The sequence below is a fragment of the Myotis lucifugus genome, unplaced genomic scaffold (assembly GCF_000147115.1).
Source record: "Myotis lucifugus unplaced genomic scaffold, Myoluc2.0 scaffold_865, whole genome shotgun sequence".
Taxonomy (NCBI): Eukaryota; Metazoa; Chordata; class Mammalia; order Chiroptera; family Vespertilionidae; genus Myotis; species Myotis lucifugus.
The window spans coordinates 1-18,446 of NW_005871913.1; the positions used below are offsets into that span (position 1 = coordinate 1).

At 38.8% G+C, this 18,446-nt stretch overlaps 1 protein-coding gene across 1 annotated transcript; it reads right to left on the reverse strand.

Annotated features, from left to right (window-relative positions):
• Nucleotides 1–2,574: 2,574 nt before the first annotated feature.
• Nucleotides 2,575–6,964, reverse strand: LOC102417895 (histamine N-methyltransferase-like; the record flags this gene model as incomplete). The annotated part of the gene is made up of 2 exons (XM_006106622.1): nucleotides 6,608–6,964; nucleotides 2,575–2,627 (listed from the first exon to the last, which is right to left on the reverse strand). Coding segments are annotated over exons 1-2 (190 nt in total), but the record flags the coding sequence as incomplete, so codon positions are not given.
• Nucleotides 6,965–18,446: the final 11,482 nt, after the last annotated feature.

Genomic DNA, 18,446 nt, shown 5'->3' on the forward strand with positions numbered 1-18,446 from the left:
AATGACAGGTCATCAGGTGAGCATCTCCCAGTTGGTGTATGAGCACTCAAACTAACTGAGTGGGGTGTCTTCTACCCCCTGAGCACTGCTCTTTTGTGCCAGGGACATCTAGACCTAGGGATTTTAAATGTATTGCTTTTGATTTCATGGAGCTCACTTCAACAGTGAAAGCTAAGTATCAATACCTTGAATTTCTCTTGGATTTTTTTCTTGTATTTCTGACAAATTTCTTATGAAGAGTGCCCTTAATGGGCACCCATATCATCCCCAAGGCAGAGCTTGTTTTTAATACAATGTTAGGGCTCAGTCAGAAGAACTCCAAGTATTGTTCCCTTTGTTTTGATAAATTCTTTAAATGAGTTCCTATGTGCACCTTTATGTAAGGAATCACTGTGTAGGCCAACTGTTCCTTTTTCTAGATAGTTTATAAGCATCTGGATAAATTTACATTAGAAATGCAATTAACTTTATATTAAAAGGTCAATTAATTTGGCCAAGATAGAGATTGTTTTTAATTACTTTTCCTTGTAGGGCTTCTCTTCTTGTCCAAGTACAAGTGACACTATCAAATGATAGTATCATTGCCTGTTGGGTGCCTGAAACCCATATGCAAAGCTCACTGGAAGTGACTGTCTTGGTTAAATGAATTAACTCTGGGCAATTTATCATTCTTATAATCCTTAGGATTTAAAATACCAGTAAGAAATAATGGAATATTTTAGCTTAAACAATTTTTATAAGATCATTCATGGCAGCCCTAACTGGTTTGGCTCAGTGGATAGAGCGTCAGCCTGGGGACTGAAGGGTCCCAGGTTCGATTCTGGTCAAGGGCATGTACCTCGGTTGCATGCACATCCCCAGTAGGGGGTGTGCAGGAGGCAGCTGATCGATGTTTCACTCTCATCAATGTTTCTAACTCTCTATCCCTCTCCCTTCCTCTCTGTAAAAAAATCAATAAAATAAATAAATAAATAAAAGATCATTCATGGCAATATCCTTTCTTATTTGTCCTTGTTATTTTCTATTTTCTTGGTGAAAGATGATAATAAAGTAACATTATTTTACGGGTTAATCCTTATTACATTATATCACAGTGTATTTTGTGATAAATGGACAAATAATAACATGAAAAAGTAGCTGTCTTATTCCATTAGCATGTTCTTGGTTATTTTTGTGTTAATATGGGCTAACAATTCACTCATTCATGTGGTACTAAAACTCTTACACTTAAGAGACTCAAGAGATTACCACTTGTCCCTATGTAACATCCACTTGTTACCAAATGGTAACAAATACTAAGTAGTGATTGTTTGAAAAGAAAACAATAAAGAGGGAGGGAGGGAGGGAAGGAGTAATATAGAACAATATATATGACTACGTTTTCTAATAAAAGGCTAATATGCAAATTGTCACCTCAGGAGTTCCACCGACCGGTACTTTGACCATTCCCTATGACGCGCACTGACCACCAGGGAGCGGCGTGGAATGAAGGAAGGTCCCGGCTGGCAGCCAGAAGGCCCTGATGGGCCCTGATCGCCGGCCAGGCCTAGGGACCCTACCCGTGCACAAATTTTGTGCACCAGGCCTCTAGTGTTAATATATTAACTCAGGCCTCCAGATGACTAGCAACTTAAATACAAGGCAAACAATTCAGGAGTTTGATATAAGACTAAGTGTGGTGATGAAATTTTTTGTTTTGTTTTTGCAAAAGGGACCAGCCTGCACCTTATAGCAGCAGTAACAATGTGCTAACCACTTTATAAGTGTTATCTACATAATTCTCACTACCACTCTATGAGATATGATTCATTGTTCCCATTTTGCCGATAAGAAAAATGAAGCCTAGGTTTCAGCAAAGGCTGCATAGTTCACTGGTGGCAGAGTCAGAAACTATGCCCACCTCAATATATCTTTCCAGACTCCCCATTTTTCCCTAAGGTAAAGGCACTGGCTCTAGGAGTAGTAATACAATGGAAAGCTTTTAAAAGGGGGCTGGGGAGTGTGCTGAATTCTTAGAGGGCAGATTTGGAACAAAATCAGAGGAAAGGGATGCATTAGGCAAGTGCAACTCAAAGAGTAGGTCCACAAGAGGGTAAATCAATTATGTCATTCAGCATAGTTTTCCCCATAGCAGCAAGTTTTCAAAGAAGGGAGCTGTGCATTTATTTACATTCCAGTGCAGGCTTCTTATCTCTGCCTGGACTGTTTGCAAACCAGCAACCAGTCCACGAACCACACTTTAAAGTGGGACAAGCTTAAGAAATGTCTTATGAAACTTTCCTTTTCTGTGAACAGTTAAATCATTTTGGATAAAAGTTAACCAAATATGTCCTATGTTTTTCCATTTATGAAAAATAAAGCTACACTTATCCACATTACAGATAGTAATGAAGGCTGATGTCATAAACCCTTTAGATCTATGGGGACATTAACCTTAGTTGAAGTGGTATTGCCCTTACTAGTTTTAATAAGCTAATCTCTTCCCAAAGTAGCTTTCCTAAAGAATGTACAATATTACCATCAAACAACATTAGTCTGGAGTGAAATTCAAATTTTAAAATGTGTTATTCATACCTGCACCTCCACCAATGCTTAGAATCTTAATTTCTGATTTTTTGTCTCCAATCCTGAAAAAAAAATTATGTAGTTTAAGAAAAATGTGCTAGATGCTTGGAAAAATCTGATTTATTAAGTCTAGTTGAAGAGAGCAGCTTAAAATTACAGTGAACGAAAGCTAGGCCAACATGAAAGATTCCAATTTTTTCAGTAGTGATCTTGCTGCCTTTAGAAATCTTTAGAAATGTAGGTTCTATTCATTAACAATCTTGAACTGGTAGACTTTTAGAAGCACATTATAAACAGCTCAGAGGTAAGGTAAATCATTTGTTGAGAATTGATTTGGAGAACAAGAAAAGAAAAAGTGAGTCCTTGAGTCTTGGGATGTAATTAGGCATTCGCTGTATATGGGGAAAGGTTGAGGTGATTCATACTATCTCTATGTCTGCCTTCTTTCCTTTCTTCTTGATATTTTCAACAAACAGGCAAACATTTATTGTATGCCTAATCTAGGCACTGAGAAGATAAAAATGAATAAGATACTCCTTTGCTCTCAAGCAATATGTGAGATGATAAAGCCTGACATTATAGCTCTAGTATTAGAAATAGAGTGGAATTGATGGCCTGGAAAACAACACTATGACTTGCTTTAGGTTGATGTAAAGGGGTCAGAAACAAGTCTGACTGCACAATGACTGCCAAGTTTCAGGCTTGGCGAATGCACAATGACTTGGTGAAGCATGGTGCCCAAAAGGAAACTGGAGAATATAGCTTGATGGCAATGTTACTAGTATGTGTTCTCAAGGCTTTTCTTTTTGTTTTTTTGTTTGTTTGTTTTATTTTGTTTTGATAAATCTGAACTCATTGGACATTTTGATATGCAAGATTTACTCTGGGTGAGAAAGAGATCAGGATAAATGATGTATTCTGGAGAATTATTGTCATAAAGTAATGGTCAAAATTAGGGTAGATTCCAATCACCCAAGGATATTGCAGATACTTAGAAGGGTAGTGGGATAATGAGGCAATATCAACTTTTAAAAGTCACTGGATTATGGGACATACAAAAAGAAGACAAGAAAACAGCAAAGCTCAGAGATATGATAGTACTAAAAAAGGAGAAAGCCATCTGTAGTGTCAAAGGTGGCAGAGTGTACTACTGAAAATTTTTTTTAAAAGAAAATCTCCATTGAATTTGGCAATATTAATATATTTGATAATATCAGTTTTAAAAGTAGGTTGAGGGAAGAAGCCAGATGACAGTGGGATTTAAAGTGTGCTCGATAAAGAGGAGAAAGTCCAGAGAGATTGTTGAAATAGGATGAAAGAGTGAAAAGAAAAGGGGTAAGTGCTAGAGGGGAGACATGAACTGAAAGTACGTTTGTTTGTTGGGCTTTAGGATGTAAACATGTCTGCTCTTTGGCTAAAGTTAAAGACATTGGAAAGTAGAGTCAAGGACTTTTATGAATGAGTTGCCTTCCTTAGTTCTAATTATCTTCCAACTCATAATCATGAGTCTTAATATATATATATACCCATTCCTATTTATGTTCTTGATTAATTTTTAAAATGCTTATATGTGTGGATAGCACAGTGAGGCTATGGATCATATGGGTGGGAACCTTTTTTCTGCCAAGGCCCATTTGGACAGTATAACATTATTTGCAGGCAATACACAATTATCAACTTAAAAATTAGCCTGCTAGCCTGGCTGGTGTGGCTCATTGGTTGAGCATTGCCCCATGAACCAGGAGGTCACAGTTTGATTCCCTGTCAGGGCACATGCCTGGGTTTTGGGCTAGATCCTCAGTAAGGGATATGCAGGAGGCAGCTGATCAACGATTCTCTTGCATAACTGATATTTTTCTCTCTCCCTTTCCCTTCCTCTCTGAAATCAATAAAAATATATTTTTAAAAATTAGCCTGATATATTTGGTCAAACATTTAATTAACTCACCCATAATGCCTTGGCAGGGTCAGACCAAATGATTTCGAGGGCCTTATAAGACCCGCAGGCAGGACATTCCCCACGAGGTTGAAATCCCAGTTTATTGATTTGTTACCTTGAGCAAGTTATTTAACCTCTGCCTCTTTTTTACCCATGAAATAGAATAATAATAATAATATGTTATAGGATTGCAATAATGGTATCTAACTCATAGGGGAGTATGAGGATTAAATGATTTAATTCATGTAAATCTCTTAGACCTGTCTACTCACGACAAGCACACAGCAAATATTAACAATTATTATTTAGAATTAGGAAAGAAAATTCTATCAGAAACAACTAAAAGATTTTGGCAGAATGGTGAAAGTGCTTGCCTCTGGAAAATGGGAGTCAGGGTTGGGAGTGGGTAGGGCAAGGAACCAGTTTTTCTTGTGTTTTCTTTTTTTTTTTTGTTTTTGCTGTTGTTGTTATAAGCTTTTTAGAACCATTTGACTTTCAAAGAAAGTTTTTTTAGAATGAAAAATAAAGCAGGCATGTTGTGTATTTATATAACTTAGAAACAACGTTTAGCAGAAATTTTAAAGCTCCTTCAGCTAAAGCTCATTCCAAACATCACTTTGGGAGGGAGTAGCGGGGGGGGGGGGGGGGGATTATTTTTTAAATAAATGATACTTTGATTTAGATAATTTCTAATTATATATTACCACTATAATGAAAACTTATTTATGCCTTTGAAAGTTCTTGAGTCTTTTACAAATTCCACATTCAATATTTCCAGTTGGATGGTATACACCTTGAAGAGAAGGGTCATCATTTATTATGTATATCCATTCATGGTGCCTCTTCAAACCACACTTATGGCTAAAGAAAACCAAGTAACTGGATAGCTACAGACATGAACACAGACATTTAGGTCTGCAAAAGAACTCAGAAATTAACTCATTACTTTCAATTTTAGAAATTAACAAGAAGACCCAAAGAAATAAACTATAATTAGATCCCAGGTAAGAAGTTTGTATTTGCTGTCTGCTTTAATTTTTGCACCATTATTCTATTACTTTTTAATTATTAAAATTATATAATACTCTACTTTTAAAAATCACATTTAAATTGTCAACTGTAAATTAAAATATAAAAAAAAATTAAAACATATTAAAAACTAAGCCATAAAAAATAGAAAGGAAAACAATCCCATATACATCCAGGAAGGTCTCTCTGGTCAGGCAGAGTACCATATTGGGGAAAGAATTTCAGGCCTCTACTAGAGAAAGCCAGCAAAAGATAACATTTCAGTTTCCCTTGCTGCTGCTGATTGGATCCACAGTCAGTCATTTCTTCCCAGCTTCCATCATTATTTCCTGAAGCAGAGTAAGTTACAGCCATCCACCCCTACATAGGTGATTTGATTATCTTTAGCGTGTGGAATCTGTTACTCCCATAATGCTTATCAGCCCTGGCACAAATTGAACACATTAATCACCAAAAAAAGCAGTCTGCTCGAAGGATAGGAACTAGTGAGGTTCACTGGTAATAGGAAAATGCTTTTTCTTTTGGGCCACATTGCTAATATTAAGTTGAAAGGAAAAGACAATTTTTTTTGGAGCGTGATAACTATAATAATAGATAAGGAAAATGAATTTAAATGGATATTAGGAGAACTGAGAGGCACCCACTCAGTCCTCAGGAGCAAATATTATTTGGTAATTATTTATATTTGATTCTAATGAAAAGAACATTAGACTCCTTTTGGGGCATTTTTTAATGCAAAATTTAGAGGAGGGAGGAAAAAAATCTGAACTCAAAGATTTGCATCTTCTCTTTTCCCAAATGAACACGGATTTGTGCCTTCAAATAGTTAATGCTTATCTTCATGCAGCTGGAAATGCTGCACAAATGGGATCCTTTGAATGTTTAAAGCAAAAGTCGAACTAAAGAATCACAGGAAAAGGAGCCCAGTGGGAGGAAGAGGGAGCGGGAGCGGGCATTGCAATCAGTGGCGGTTCTTATCCCCCTCGCCCAGCCTGCAGGCTGGGCTCCACCCATCTATCACTGAAAGGAAAACGCGGAGGCTTGTCCCTTTGACAAAGCGTCCTTTTTTGTTACCTTGCTATTATGCCTGGCAGCTTCTTGTCCAGGAATTCCTGCATGCACTGGTGTTCCGTGGAATGGTTGAGAAACCTCCGAAAAGATTCAACATATCTGCTGTGATCTGAAAACAAGCTCCTCATGGAAGATGCCATGTTTGGTTTTCTGAGGAAGACAGGGAGAGAGGGAAGGTTCAACTTCCCCTCTCCTTCTTTTCCCAGTTCCTTTTTTCTCTCCCCACCCCCACCAACTTGTATTAAAAAAAAAAAAAAAAAGCTTGCTGTTTTGAATGTAACTGGCAAGGGAAAGGCTGCTGTGAAAGCTCAATACTAAGTCAGTCTGTATGGGACTTTGCACTGATACTTTAACCCCTGTTTTAAAACTCCCAAAGTTCAGAGAGTTGTAAAAACAAATGACATTCTAATCACTTCCTGTTTTGTCAGCAGCTGCCCAGGAGTAAGTTCCAAGTGGGGAAGTGAGTGGCTGCTTTCAGGGCCAAAGGTGACCATCAGAAGTAAACGCGCCAGCAACAAAGAGCTTCCTTAAATTTACAGCTGCTGAATTTTTTGACATATGACTGTCATCACTTTCCTGCTTTCTGTGGACCTTTAAGCCTTCACGTCCCTTAACAGTTGAACTTTAAACTCATCTGCTGCATTTCTTCAAATACTGATTAATTTGTTGTGATTTAGGAAGTCTCTTTAGAATAAACTATCAGAGAAGAACCAGAGAGCTATTAGCTAGAAGGTCTCAAAAGCCTATGGGGGGAGTGGGTGGTAATGGGGGGTTGGGAGAGAAGTCTTAGGGCAAGAATGCAGCGCACCAGGGTGGAAGCTGAGTCCATTGGACACCTTCCCTAAGTGCTTCTGAAGGTGGGATCAGAGATATTTAGGGTTGGATGAGCCTTTAGAGACCCAGTGGTGTCACCCATCAAAATGTGAGAGTAGGTCCTTAGAAAGATTTGAGCTGGAAGAGGCAGTTGAGGCTTGGAGGGGAGATGTGTCAGATGAGACAAACCAAAAATAGACAATGGAGATGCAGACCCCAGACCCCGATGTGAGGAGGAAAAATTTAGAGCCCCTCCAGGATGTGGTCTACCTGGTGGCATAACACCCAGGTGAAAGAGCCTTATAGTTTCAAGATAGATTTTTTTGAGACACGAGAGAGGGGGTGACTCTCTCCTTATCTAGGGGTGTTTCAGCCTCGGGGTGTAAATTCTCTGAACTTTCAAACATGGTTTCGGCCGGCTGAGTTGCCCACTCAGGTTCTGAGTGTACTTCTTTCTTACAAATAAATCCTTACCTGCTTTTGCTGCTACTTGTCTCATGTTTAAATTTGTTCCTACAAGCAAGACAAGAACACAACAGAGAGGCGCAGAGTACTGTCTCTGGCCAGGGGCTATCTCCAGCCAGAGACCACCCCAACCACTCATGACAAAGAGTCTCAAAGTGTTAGAGTGCCCAGATGCTGGGCCTTTTACCTGGAAAGTGGTCTTAAAGGAAGCCATCCTTTATCCTACATAGGATTATTAATAATGGTATACAACTCCTGGAGGAGTTGTGAGAATTAAATGAATTAATCTATATACATCTCTTAGAAATGTGTCTGCCTAAACCATTCCCTCCTTCCTCTGATTCAGTTCCAAAACTGCCCTCTAAGTATTCAGCATACTCTCACACCCTCTTTTATAAGCATTTTATAGTCTCACTACTTCCAGAGTGATGGCTTTTATCCTAGGGGAAATTGGAAAGTCCGGAAAGGCACATAGCTGTGGGTATAGCTCCTGACTCGGCCACTAATGAACTTTGTGACCTTGCTCATCAGTGAAATGGGAACAATGAATTATATCCCATAGAGTTGTTGTGAGAATTTAAAGAGATAATTTTTATAAAGCACATTATTACTGCTCCTGTAAGGTGCAGGCTGCTCCCTTCTGCAATAATAAAACAACAAAAACATTGTTTTATTTATAGACACTGAAAATTGAGTTTCATATCATTTTCATGTCATGAAATATTATCCTTCTTTGGATTTTTTCAATCATTTAAAAATATAAAAGTTATTCTTAGCTCATGGGCTGCTTGTACAAAAACAGGTGCTGGGCTGGATTTGGCCCATGGGCCGTAATTGGCCAACTTCTAATCTAGCTTCTAGGCCTCTATACATAGGCTGTTTAACTCCCATCTCTATCCAACCAGCCCCACCTTCCTCAAACTGACTCTCTAAGTTTTTCTATTACCATCTTCCACTCTTCTCTTTAGAACTCAACCCAAATCATTCATTCATGTATTCATCTACTAAACAAATATTTAGTAAGGGTCTACTGTGTGCTATTCTGCTGAGAAGAAATATCCTTGACCTTATCTTCAAAAGTTCCTGCCTTTAACTAAAACCCAATCTTCTCCTGAATTCATCATCTGCTTCTCTTGTCAAATCTTCCCCAACAATCTGCTCTGAATGTAATTCTCATTAAGGATTTTTCTCTCTATTCTCAATATTTCTAACCTAGTTAAGATTCTCTTTTTTTTTTCTCTTGCTGTGCTAATTTTCTTTTCCTTTTTAAGAAAAATGGAGCATTTAACACACCTTTTAATTTGTTTTAAATTTTCAAAACTGAAATTTTTGACATGTGACTGCCACCGCTTTCCTGTTTTCTGTGGAGAGTTTATGCCCTCATGTCCCTTAACAGTTGAACTTTAAACTCATCTGTTTAAAGTTAATTTGAATGTAACTGGCAAGGGAAAGTCTGGTGTGCAAAGGTAAGAGTAATCTCAATTTCTATATTTTTTAATTTTTATTGAATTTATTGGGATGACATTGCTTCATAAAATTATATAGGTTTCAAGTATACAGTTCTATAATACATCATCTGTATATTTTTGTGTGTTTGTTACCCAAAGTAAAGTCTCCTTCTGTCACCATTTAACTCCCCTTTGCTGTCTTCTACCTCCCCCTACCCCATCTTTTCTTCTGGTAATCACCACACTGTGTCTCTGTTTTTTTGTGTATTTTTTTTTTTTTTTACTTAATCCCTTCAATTTTTCACCCAATCCCCATCTCCTCAGACAACTGTCAGTCTGTTCTCTCTATGAGTCTGTTTTTGTTTTATAAATTTATTTTATTCATTAGATTACATATCTAAGTGAAATTATGTGGTACTTGCCTTTCTCTGTTTTATTTCATTTAGCATAATATTCTCCAGGTCCATCAATGCTGTTGCAAAAGGTAAAATTTCCTTTTTATGGCCGATTAGTATTCCATTGTGTAAATGTACCACAGCTTTTTTTTACCTAATCATCTATTGATAGGCACATGGGCTGCTTCTGAATCTTGGCTATTGTAAATAATGCCGCAATGAACATAGGGGTGCATATATTCTTTCATGTTAGTGTTTTGGGTTTCTTCAGATATATTTCCAGAAGTGGAATAGCTGGGTCATAAACAATTTCATTTTTTATTTTTTTGAGGTAACTACATGCTGTTTTTCACAGTGGCTGCACCAATCTGCATTCCCACCAACAGTGCAGACGGCTTCTCTTTTCTCCACATCCTTACCAATGCTTTTTATGGTCCTTTGCCCATTTTTTAATGGGATTGCTTGATTTTTGATGTTGAATTTTATAAGATCTTTATAAATTTTGGATATAACCCCTTTTCACATGTATCATTGGAAAATATGTTCTCCCATTCAGTAGGTTGTCAAGGAGACCTGAGTGCTAGACAAGCTTAGCCTCTTCCTCAGTAAATGACATTGGGTAAATTATCTAACTACTCTAAACTTCTCCTTTTCCATCTTCCCACTATATATAAATGTGGGGAATAGAGGTAGAATTATCTTTAATATTTCTTGAAATTCTACTTAGTCTTCATATTTTGAATAACTATCTATACTAGTATATATAAAAGCCCAGCAATCGGAATGGCAGAACAACCAGAATGACCAGAATGATTGGTGGCTATAATGCCCACTGCGGCAGCCAATCAGCCTGATCCAGGCCCTGATTGGCCCCTCCCCGGCTGCCTGCCCCCGATCAGCCCCCAACACCCCTACTGGGGGCAGGGGCGGCAGGCCAACTGCCTGCGACCCCTCTCCCTGGCTGGCCGGCCTCATGGCCAGACCCCACCCATGCATGAATTTGTGCACCAGGCCTCTAGTAGGTTTATAAAACTAAAAATAGATATATTAATAACTAATAGTACCACTGTATCCAAATAATCAATAAATCATAAGTGATAACCTAAATTAAAATGTCATGAGCCACATTTTATCAATGAAAGTTGCTTAAGCTCATACAGCTGCTAATAATGCCATATGTTTTGTTGTTTTAATGGCATAGTTGTTTCAATTGCACTTTATTAATGTGGAGTTTATAATGGTTTTGTTTTAATTAGACCATTTTTTTTTAAAGGCTCAAAATAACCAGTCAAAGAGGAGACAAACCAAATGAAATAATGCAGAGGAAATATTTGGGGAGTAATTAGTTGACAGGGAAGAGGGTAGATGGATAGACACATAATGTTAAAAGCTATAGAAGAGTAACCAGTGATATTATAGAGACATAAAGCTTATATGAACTGTTAAGGGTAGTAACAAGTAATGAAACAAGGAAAGAAGAAATAGTCTGAGAACTTAGTTCCCATTTAATAAATAAAAAAATTAAAAGTCACTGGAAAGATCTAGATCCCCTTTCAAATATAGAGGTTAGTAAATATGTTAAAACCTGGTAAATTATCAGAAAACAAATAAAACATAAAAAACACACAAATAATGCAATTCATCAAACCAGCTTTGTCTGAGTTCAAGATTCAGATTTTCTTAGTTACTGAGTCAGTGACCCTAAGAAGAAGGTCTAATATTGAATTAGGGAGCTGGTGAAGGTTAAGGGTTCATGTTAAAGTAAGTTTGCTAAAGACAGTAGTAATGTTAATACAGCTTCTCTGGCATTTGGTTCAGAGACATGTGCTCAAGTGTATGCTGGGCTGGAATGGTCTCCCATCTGGGAAACCTTACGTTTGCATGATCCAGAGACAAAAAGTCCATGGGACACAAAGATTATTTTTTTAAAAATCAAAGCAAAATTTTTAAATAATAAAGCATATAAATCTCAAGTGTACAGGTTGAGAAAGCTTTACATCTGTGTACTGCCTAGCAGGTTAACTCATGTCTGCAGTTAATAATATTTCCTCCCACTTCAAATAGCCACCATTCTGATTTTTATCCCCATAGGTTAGTTTTTTCTGTTCTTGAACTTCATATAAAAAGGGCATACAGAATGTCTTTGGATTCTTTTGCTCATTATATTTTTTGAAACTCACCTATACTTTTTTTTTTGGAGGGGAGGGCATCAGAAGTTCATTATTCTTTTTTTTTTAATCTTTAAATTCTTTATTAGTTAAGGAATTACAAATGTGTCCTCATCCCCCCCCCCATTAACCCCCATCCTCCCCACCCCCCACTCATGCTCTCATCCCCCTGTTGTCCATGTCCATTGGTTTGGCTTATATGCATGCATACAAGTCCTTTGGTTGATCTCTTCCCCTTACCCCCACCCTCCCCTACTTTTCTTCTGGGGATTAATAGTCTGATTGCTGTTTCTCTGTGTTTGGATCTGTCCCTGTTCATCAGTCTATGTTGTTCTCTATATTCCACAAATGAGTGAGATCATGTGGTATTTATCTTTCTCTGACTGGCTTATTTCACTTAGCATAATGCTCTCCAGTCCCATCCAAGCTGTTGCAAAAGGCAAGAGTTCCTTCTTTTTTACCGTAGCGTAGTATTCCATTGTGTAGATGTACCACAGTTTTTTAATCCACTCATCTGCTGATGGGCACTTAGGCTGTTTCCAGATCTTAGCTATGGTGAATTGTGCTGCTATGAGCATAGGGGTGCATATATCCTTTCTGATTGGTGTTTCTGGCTTCTTGGGATATATTCCTAGAAGTGGGATCACTGGGTCAAATGGGAGTTCCATTTTTAGTTTTTTGAGGTAGCTCCATACTGTTCTCCACAGTGGCTGCACCAGTCTGCATTCCCACCAGCAGTGCAGAAGGGTTCCTTTTTCTCCACATCCTCTCCAACACTTGTTGTTTGTTGATTTGTTGATGATAGCCATTCTGACAGGTGTGAGGTGATACCACATTGTCGTTTTGATTTGCATCTCTTGTATAATTAGTGTCTTTGAGCATGTTTTCATATGTCTTTCGGCCCTCTGTATGTCCTCTTTCGAAAAGTGTCTATCTAGGTCCATTGCCCATTTTTTGATTGGATTGTTTATCTTCCTGTTATTAAGTTTCATGAGTTCCTTGTAAATGTTGGAGATTAAACCCTTATCGGTGATATCATTGGCAAATATGTTCTCCCATGCAGTGGGTCTTCTTGTTGTTTTGCTGATGGTTTTCTTTGCTGTGCAAAAGATTTTTATTTTAATGTAGTCCCATTTGTTTATTTTCTCTTTAGTTTCCATTGCCCTAGGAGCATTATCAGAGAAGAAATTCCTTCGACATATGTTTGCTATTTCGCTGCCTATGAATTCCTCTAGTATTTTTATGGTTTCCCGTCTTACATTTAAGTCTTTTATCCATTTTGAGTTTATTTTTGTGTATGGTGTGAGTTGGTGGTCTAGTTTCATCTTTTTGCATGTATCTGTCCAATTTTCCCAACACCATTTATTGAAGAGACTGTCTTGACTCCATTGTATGCCCTTGCCTCCTTTGTCGAATATTAATTGGGCATAGTGCTTTGGGTCAATTTCTGGGTTCTCTATTCTATTCCATTGATCTATATGTCTGTTCTTGTGCCAGTACCAAGCTGTTTTAAGAACAGTGGCTTTGTAATACAGCTTGATATCTGGTATTGAGATCCCACCTACTTTGTTCTTCTTTCTCAGGATTGCTGCAGCTATTTGGGGTCTTTTTTTATTCCAGATGAATTTTTGGAGAGTTCGTTCTAGATCTGTGAAATATGCCGTTGGTAATTTAATGGGGATTGCATTGAATCTATAGATTGCTTTGGGTAGTATGGACATTTTGATGATGTTGATTCTACCAATCCATGAACACGGTATGTTCTTCCATCTGTTTATGTCTTCCTCTATTTCTTTTTTCAGTGTCCTGTAGTTTTTCACATATAAGTCTTTTACCTCCTTAATTAAGTTTATTCCTAGGTATCTATCTTAATTTTTTTGGTGCGATGGTAAATGGGATTGCTTTTTTAGTCTCCCTTTCTGTAAGTTCACTATTGGTGTAAAGAAATGCCGTAGATTTCTTGGCATTAATTTTGTATCCTGCTACATTGCCTTATTTATTAACTCTAATAATTTCTTGATGGAGTCTTTAGGGTTTTCTATGTACAGTATCATGTCATCTGCAAATAAGGACAGTTTTACTCCTTCTTTTCCAATTCGGATGCCTTTTATTTCTTCTTCTTGTCTGATCGCAATGGCTAGTACTTCAAGTACTATGTTGAACAGGAGTGGTGAGAGAGGGCATCCCTGTCTTGTTCCTGTTCTCAGGGGAAATGGTTTAAGTTTTTGCCCATTGATTATGATGTTGGCTGTGGGTTTGTCATATATGGCTTTTATTATGTTGAGGTTTGATCCTTCTATTCCTACCTTGCTGAGAGTTTTTATCAAGAAATGGTGTTGAATTTTGTCGAAAGCTTTTTCTGCATCAATTGATATGACTATGTGGTTTTTATCTCTCAATTTGTTTATGTGATGAATCATGTTTATTGATTTGTGGATATTGTACCATCCTTGCATCCCTGGGATGAATCCTACTTGGTCATGGTGTATGATCTTTCTGATGTATTGCTGGATCCGATTTGCTAGAATTTTGTTAAGTATTTTGGCATCTATGTTCATGAGGGATATTGGCCTGTAATTCTCTTTCATTGTGTTGTCTTTACCTGGTTTTGGTATTAGGGTGATGCTGGCTTCATAGAATGATCTTGGAAGTGTTCCTTCTTCTTGAATTTTTTGGAATAGTCTGAGGAGTATATGTTTTAGTTCTTCCGTGAATGTTTGGTAAAACTCCCCTGTGAAGCCCTCTGGCCCCAGGCTTTTGTTTGCTAGGAGCTTTTTGATGACTGCTTCAATTTCTTCCATCGTTTTTGGCCTGTTGAGATTTTTAGAATCCTCTGGATTGAGTTTTGGAATGTTGCATTTTTCTAGGAATATGTCCATTTTCTCCAGGTTTTCTAGTTTGTTAAAGTAGAGTTGTTCATAGTATTTTTTAACAATTCTTTGAATTTCTGAGGGGTCTGTTGTTATTTCGCCTCTATCATTTCTGATTTTGTTTATTTGAGTCCTCTCTCTTTGCTTCTTGGTGAGCCTGGCTAGAGGCTCATCAATCTTGTTTATCCTTTCAAAGAACCAGCTCTTGCTTTCATTGATCTGTTGTATTGTTTTTTTGGTCTCTATGTCATTTATTTCTGCTCTGATCTTTATTATCTCCTTTCTTCTGCTCACTCTGGGCTTTTTTTGTTGTTCTCTTTCTAATTCTTTGAGTTGTAGAGTTAAATGATTTACTATCATTTTTTCTTGTTTTTTGAGGTAGGCCTGTAGTGCTATAAACTTCCCTCTCAGGACTGCTTTCATTGTGTCCCATAGATTTTGGGTTGTTGTACTGTTATTGTCATTAGTTTCCAGGGTGTTTTTAATTTCTACTTTGATCTCACTGGTAACCCAGTCATTATTTAGTAACATGCTATTCAGCTTCCAAGTGTTTGAGTTTTTTGGATTGTTTTTATTGTGGTTTATTTCTAATATTATGCCCTTGTGATCTGAGAAGATGCTTGGTATGATTTCAATCTTCTTGTATTTGGGGAGACTTTGCTTGTGACCCAATATGTGGTCTATTTTTGAAGATGTCCCATGTGCACTTGAGAAGAATGTATATTCCGTGGCTTTGGGGTGAAATGTTCTGAAGATGTCAATTAAGTCCATCTGATCTAGTGAGTCATTTAGGATTGCTATTTCTTTGCTGATTTTTTGTCTAGAGGATTTATCCAGTGATGTCAGTGGTGTGTTTAAGTCCCCTACTATGATTGTGTTGTTGTTGATCTCTCCCTTGTTATTTTCCAGGAGGTTTTTTATGTATTTGGGTGCTCCTGCATTGGGTGCATATATGTTTATAAGGGTTATATCCTCTTGTTGTATCGATCCCTTTAATATTATGAAGTGGCCTTCCTTATCTCTTGTTATGGCCTTCACTTTGAGGTCTATTTTGTCCAATATAAGTATTGCTACCCCAGCTTTTTTTTCATTTCCATTTGCCTGAAAAATATTTTTCTATCCCTTCACTTTAAGCTTGTGTGAGTCCCTTTTTCTGAGGTCGGTCTCTTGTAGACAGCATATATATGGGTCATGTCTTTTTATCCGTTCAGTGACTCGATGTCTTTTGATTGGAGCATTTAGTCCATTTACATTTAAAGTTATTATTGAAAGATACGTGCTTGGATTCATTTCTATTTTCATGCCTGTGTTCTATCTTACCTTTATATTTCTTCTTTTTACAGCATTCCTTTTAGCATTTCTTGCATTGCTGGCTTGGTAGTGATAAACTCCCTTAGCCTTTTTTTGTCTGCAAAACTCCTGATTTCCCCTTCAATTTTGATTGATAGTCTTGCTGGATATAGTATTCTTGGATTCAGTCCTTTGCTTTGCAACACTTTGTATACCTCCTTCCATTCCCTTCTAGCTTGATGTGTTTCTGTTGAGAAATCATTTGATAATCTGATGGGGAATCCTTTGTAGGTAACTCTCTGTTTCTCTCTTGCAGCCTTTAAGATTCTCTCTTTGTCTTGTACATTTGCCATCGTTATTATGACGTGTCTTGGTGTGGGTCTTTTGGGGTTCATCTTGCTTGGGACTCTCTGTGCTTGTGTAACTTTCTTCTTCCCCATATCTGGGAAGTTTTCTGTCATTATTTCTTCAAATAGATTTTCTAATCCTTGCTGCTCTTCTTGTCCTTCTTGCAGCCCTATTATGCGCATGTTACTTCGTTTCATGTTGTCCCAAAGCTCCCTTAGGCTCTCCTCCTGTTTTTTAATTTTTTTCTCTAGTTGCTGTTCAGATTGAGCTTGTTTCTCTGCCTTATCTTCTAACTCACTAATGCGGTCCTCTGCTTCTTCTAGTCTGCTGTTGAAACTTTCCATGGTGTTTTTGATTGTAGCTATATCACTTTTCATTTCTTCCTGATTCTTGCATAGGTTGTTGATTTTCTCATCCATCCGGTGAATGAATTGTATAACCATTATTCTGAATTCTTTTTCTGTCATGTTGCATGCTTCAACTTCATTAATTTCCTTTCTTGGCGACTCCTCATTGTCTTTCCTCTGGGTGTTGTGTCGTCTCTTCATTCTGATTATCTCCCGATGGTTCAAACATCGAGTTGAACCTGGGCCGTGTGCAGTGGGAGCCTCACACCACCCTAGTGTCACTGAAGAGCTCTGACACTAAGATGTGTTGTTGTTGTGGGTTGGTGGGAACCAGGCTCGCTCAGAGTCAGTGTTGCCAGCGCTCAATGTGGCCTCGTGCACGCTGTTAGAATCAGGGACTCTGCCTGCACCATGCTGAAACAGAGACCCCCCTGGAGTGTGTTGAAAATCAGCGCCCCCTAGTGTGCACCAGGAGTCAGAGTTCCCCAGGAATCCAGTGTCAGAGTCTCTGTTGCTTCGCGGACCTCGCATTGAGAATCAGGGTCCCTGTGTGCCCTTGCACCAAGAATTGGAGTCACTGGCTCTTATTATGAATGCACAGGGAATCAAGGATCTCAGGCACAGGTGGTAAGAGACACAATCAAGTCACTGGTGCTTGGTGCTGCCTCCTGCCCAGAGAATCGGGGTCCCTGGGCCTGCGCTACGCGGGACAAATTCCCAGTGTTCTCACGATTGCTCCCAGCCAGGGGCTCCGAAGCCAGCAGTGCGCATAGGATCAGTTCCCGGTGTTCCCGCCTTTGCTCCCAGCCCAGGACTCCTGGACCTGGTACTACGCGGGATCAGTTCCAAGGTGCTAGCGCACTTCCAGGCTTAAGTTCCTGTAGCAGCACTGAGGCCCAGGCAAGGGGTGGGACTATCAGTTACTATGGCGCTGCCCGCGAGCCTGTGGGGAGGGGGATGGGCTCTATTATTCACAGATCTGCCAAGGGGATTTCTGAACTTTTGGTGTCCGCAGGTCTGTAGCTGTGGTCACAGGTCTCTGTCCCCAGTGGCTGCAGGGTCCTGGTATGCGTCTGAGATCGACTGGGTGGTGCTGAGGCCAGGATCCTAGTCTCAAGCAGCTCTGTTTCCCAAGATGGCGGTCGCTGTGCCCGTGCTGGCCGCCCAGGAGTGTCCGCGCAGGGAGCGGGGCTCCGCCGCCTAAGATTGCCGGTTTAGCAACCCTTTAGAAGACCTGCAGAATCAAACTGTCCCTAGCTCATACACACACACAGCACACACGTCCACACACTCCTCTATCACTTCCTTGCGCTCTCACACTCTCTCCCTCCCTACCTTCCTGCAGGTCGCCATTTTCTCCCCCAAGTTCATTATTCTTTATTGCCAGACATTATTATATTGTATAAATATCTCATATTTTTAATCTTTAAAATTTTTTTAATCCTCACCCGAGGATATGTTTGAATTTTTTTTTTTAATAGAAACATTGATGTGAGAGAGAAACATAGATTGGTGCCTCCCATATGCACCCTGATCAAGGATCAAACCCTGGGTATGTGCAATCTAGGTATGTGCCCTGACTAGGAATTGACCTTCAACTTTTTGGTTCATAGGACAATGCTGCAAATAACTGAGCCACCTGGGCAGGGAAATATTTCTCTTTTTTTAAATCCTTATCCAAGGTTATGTTCATTGACC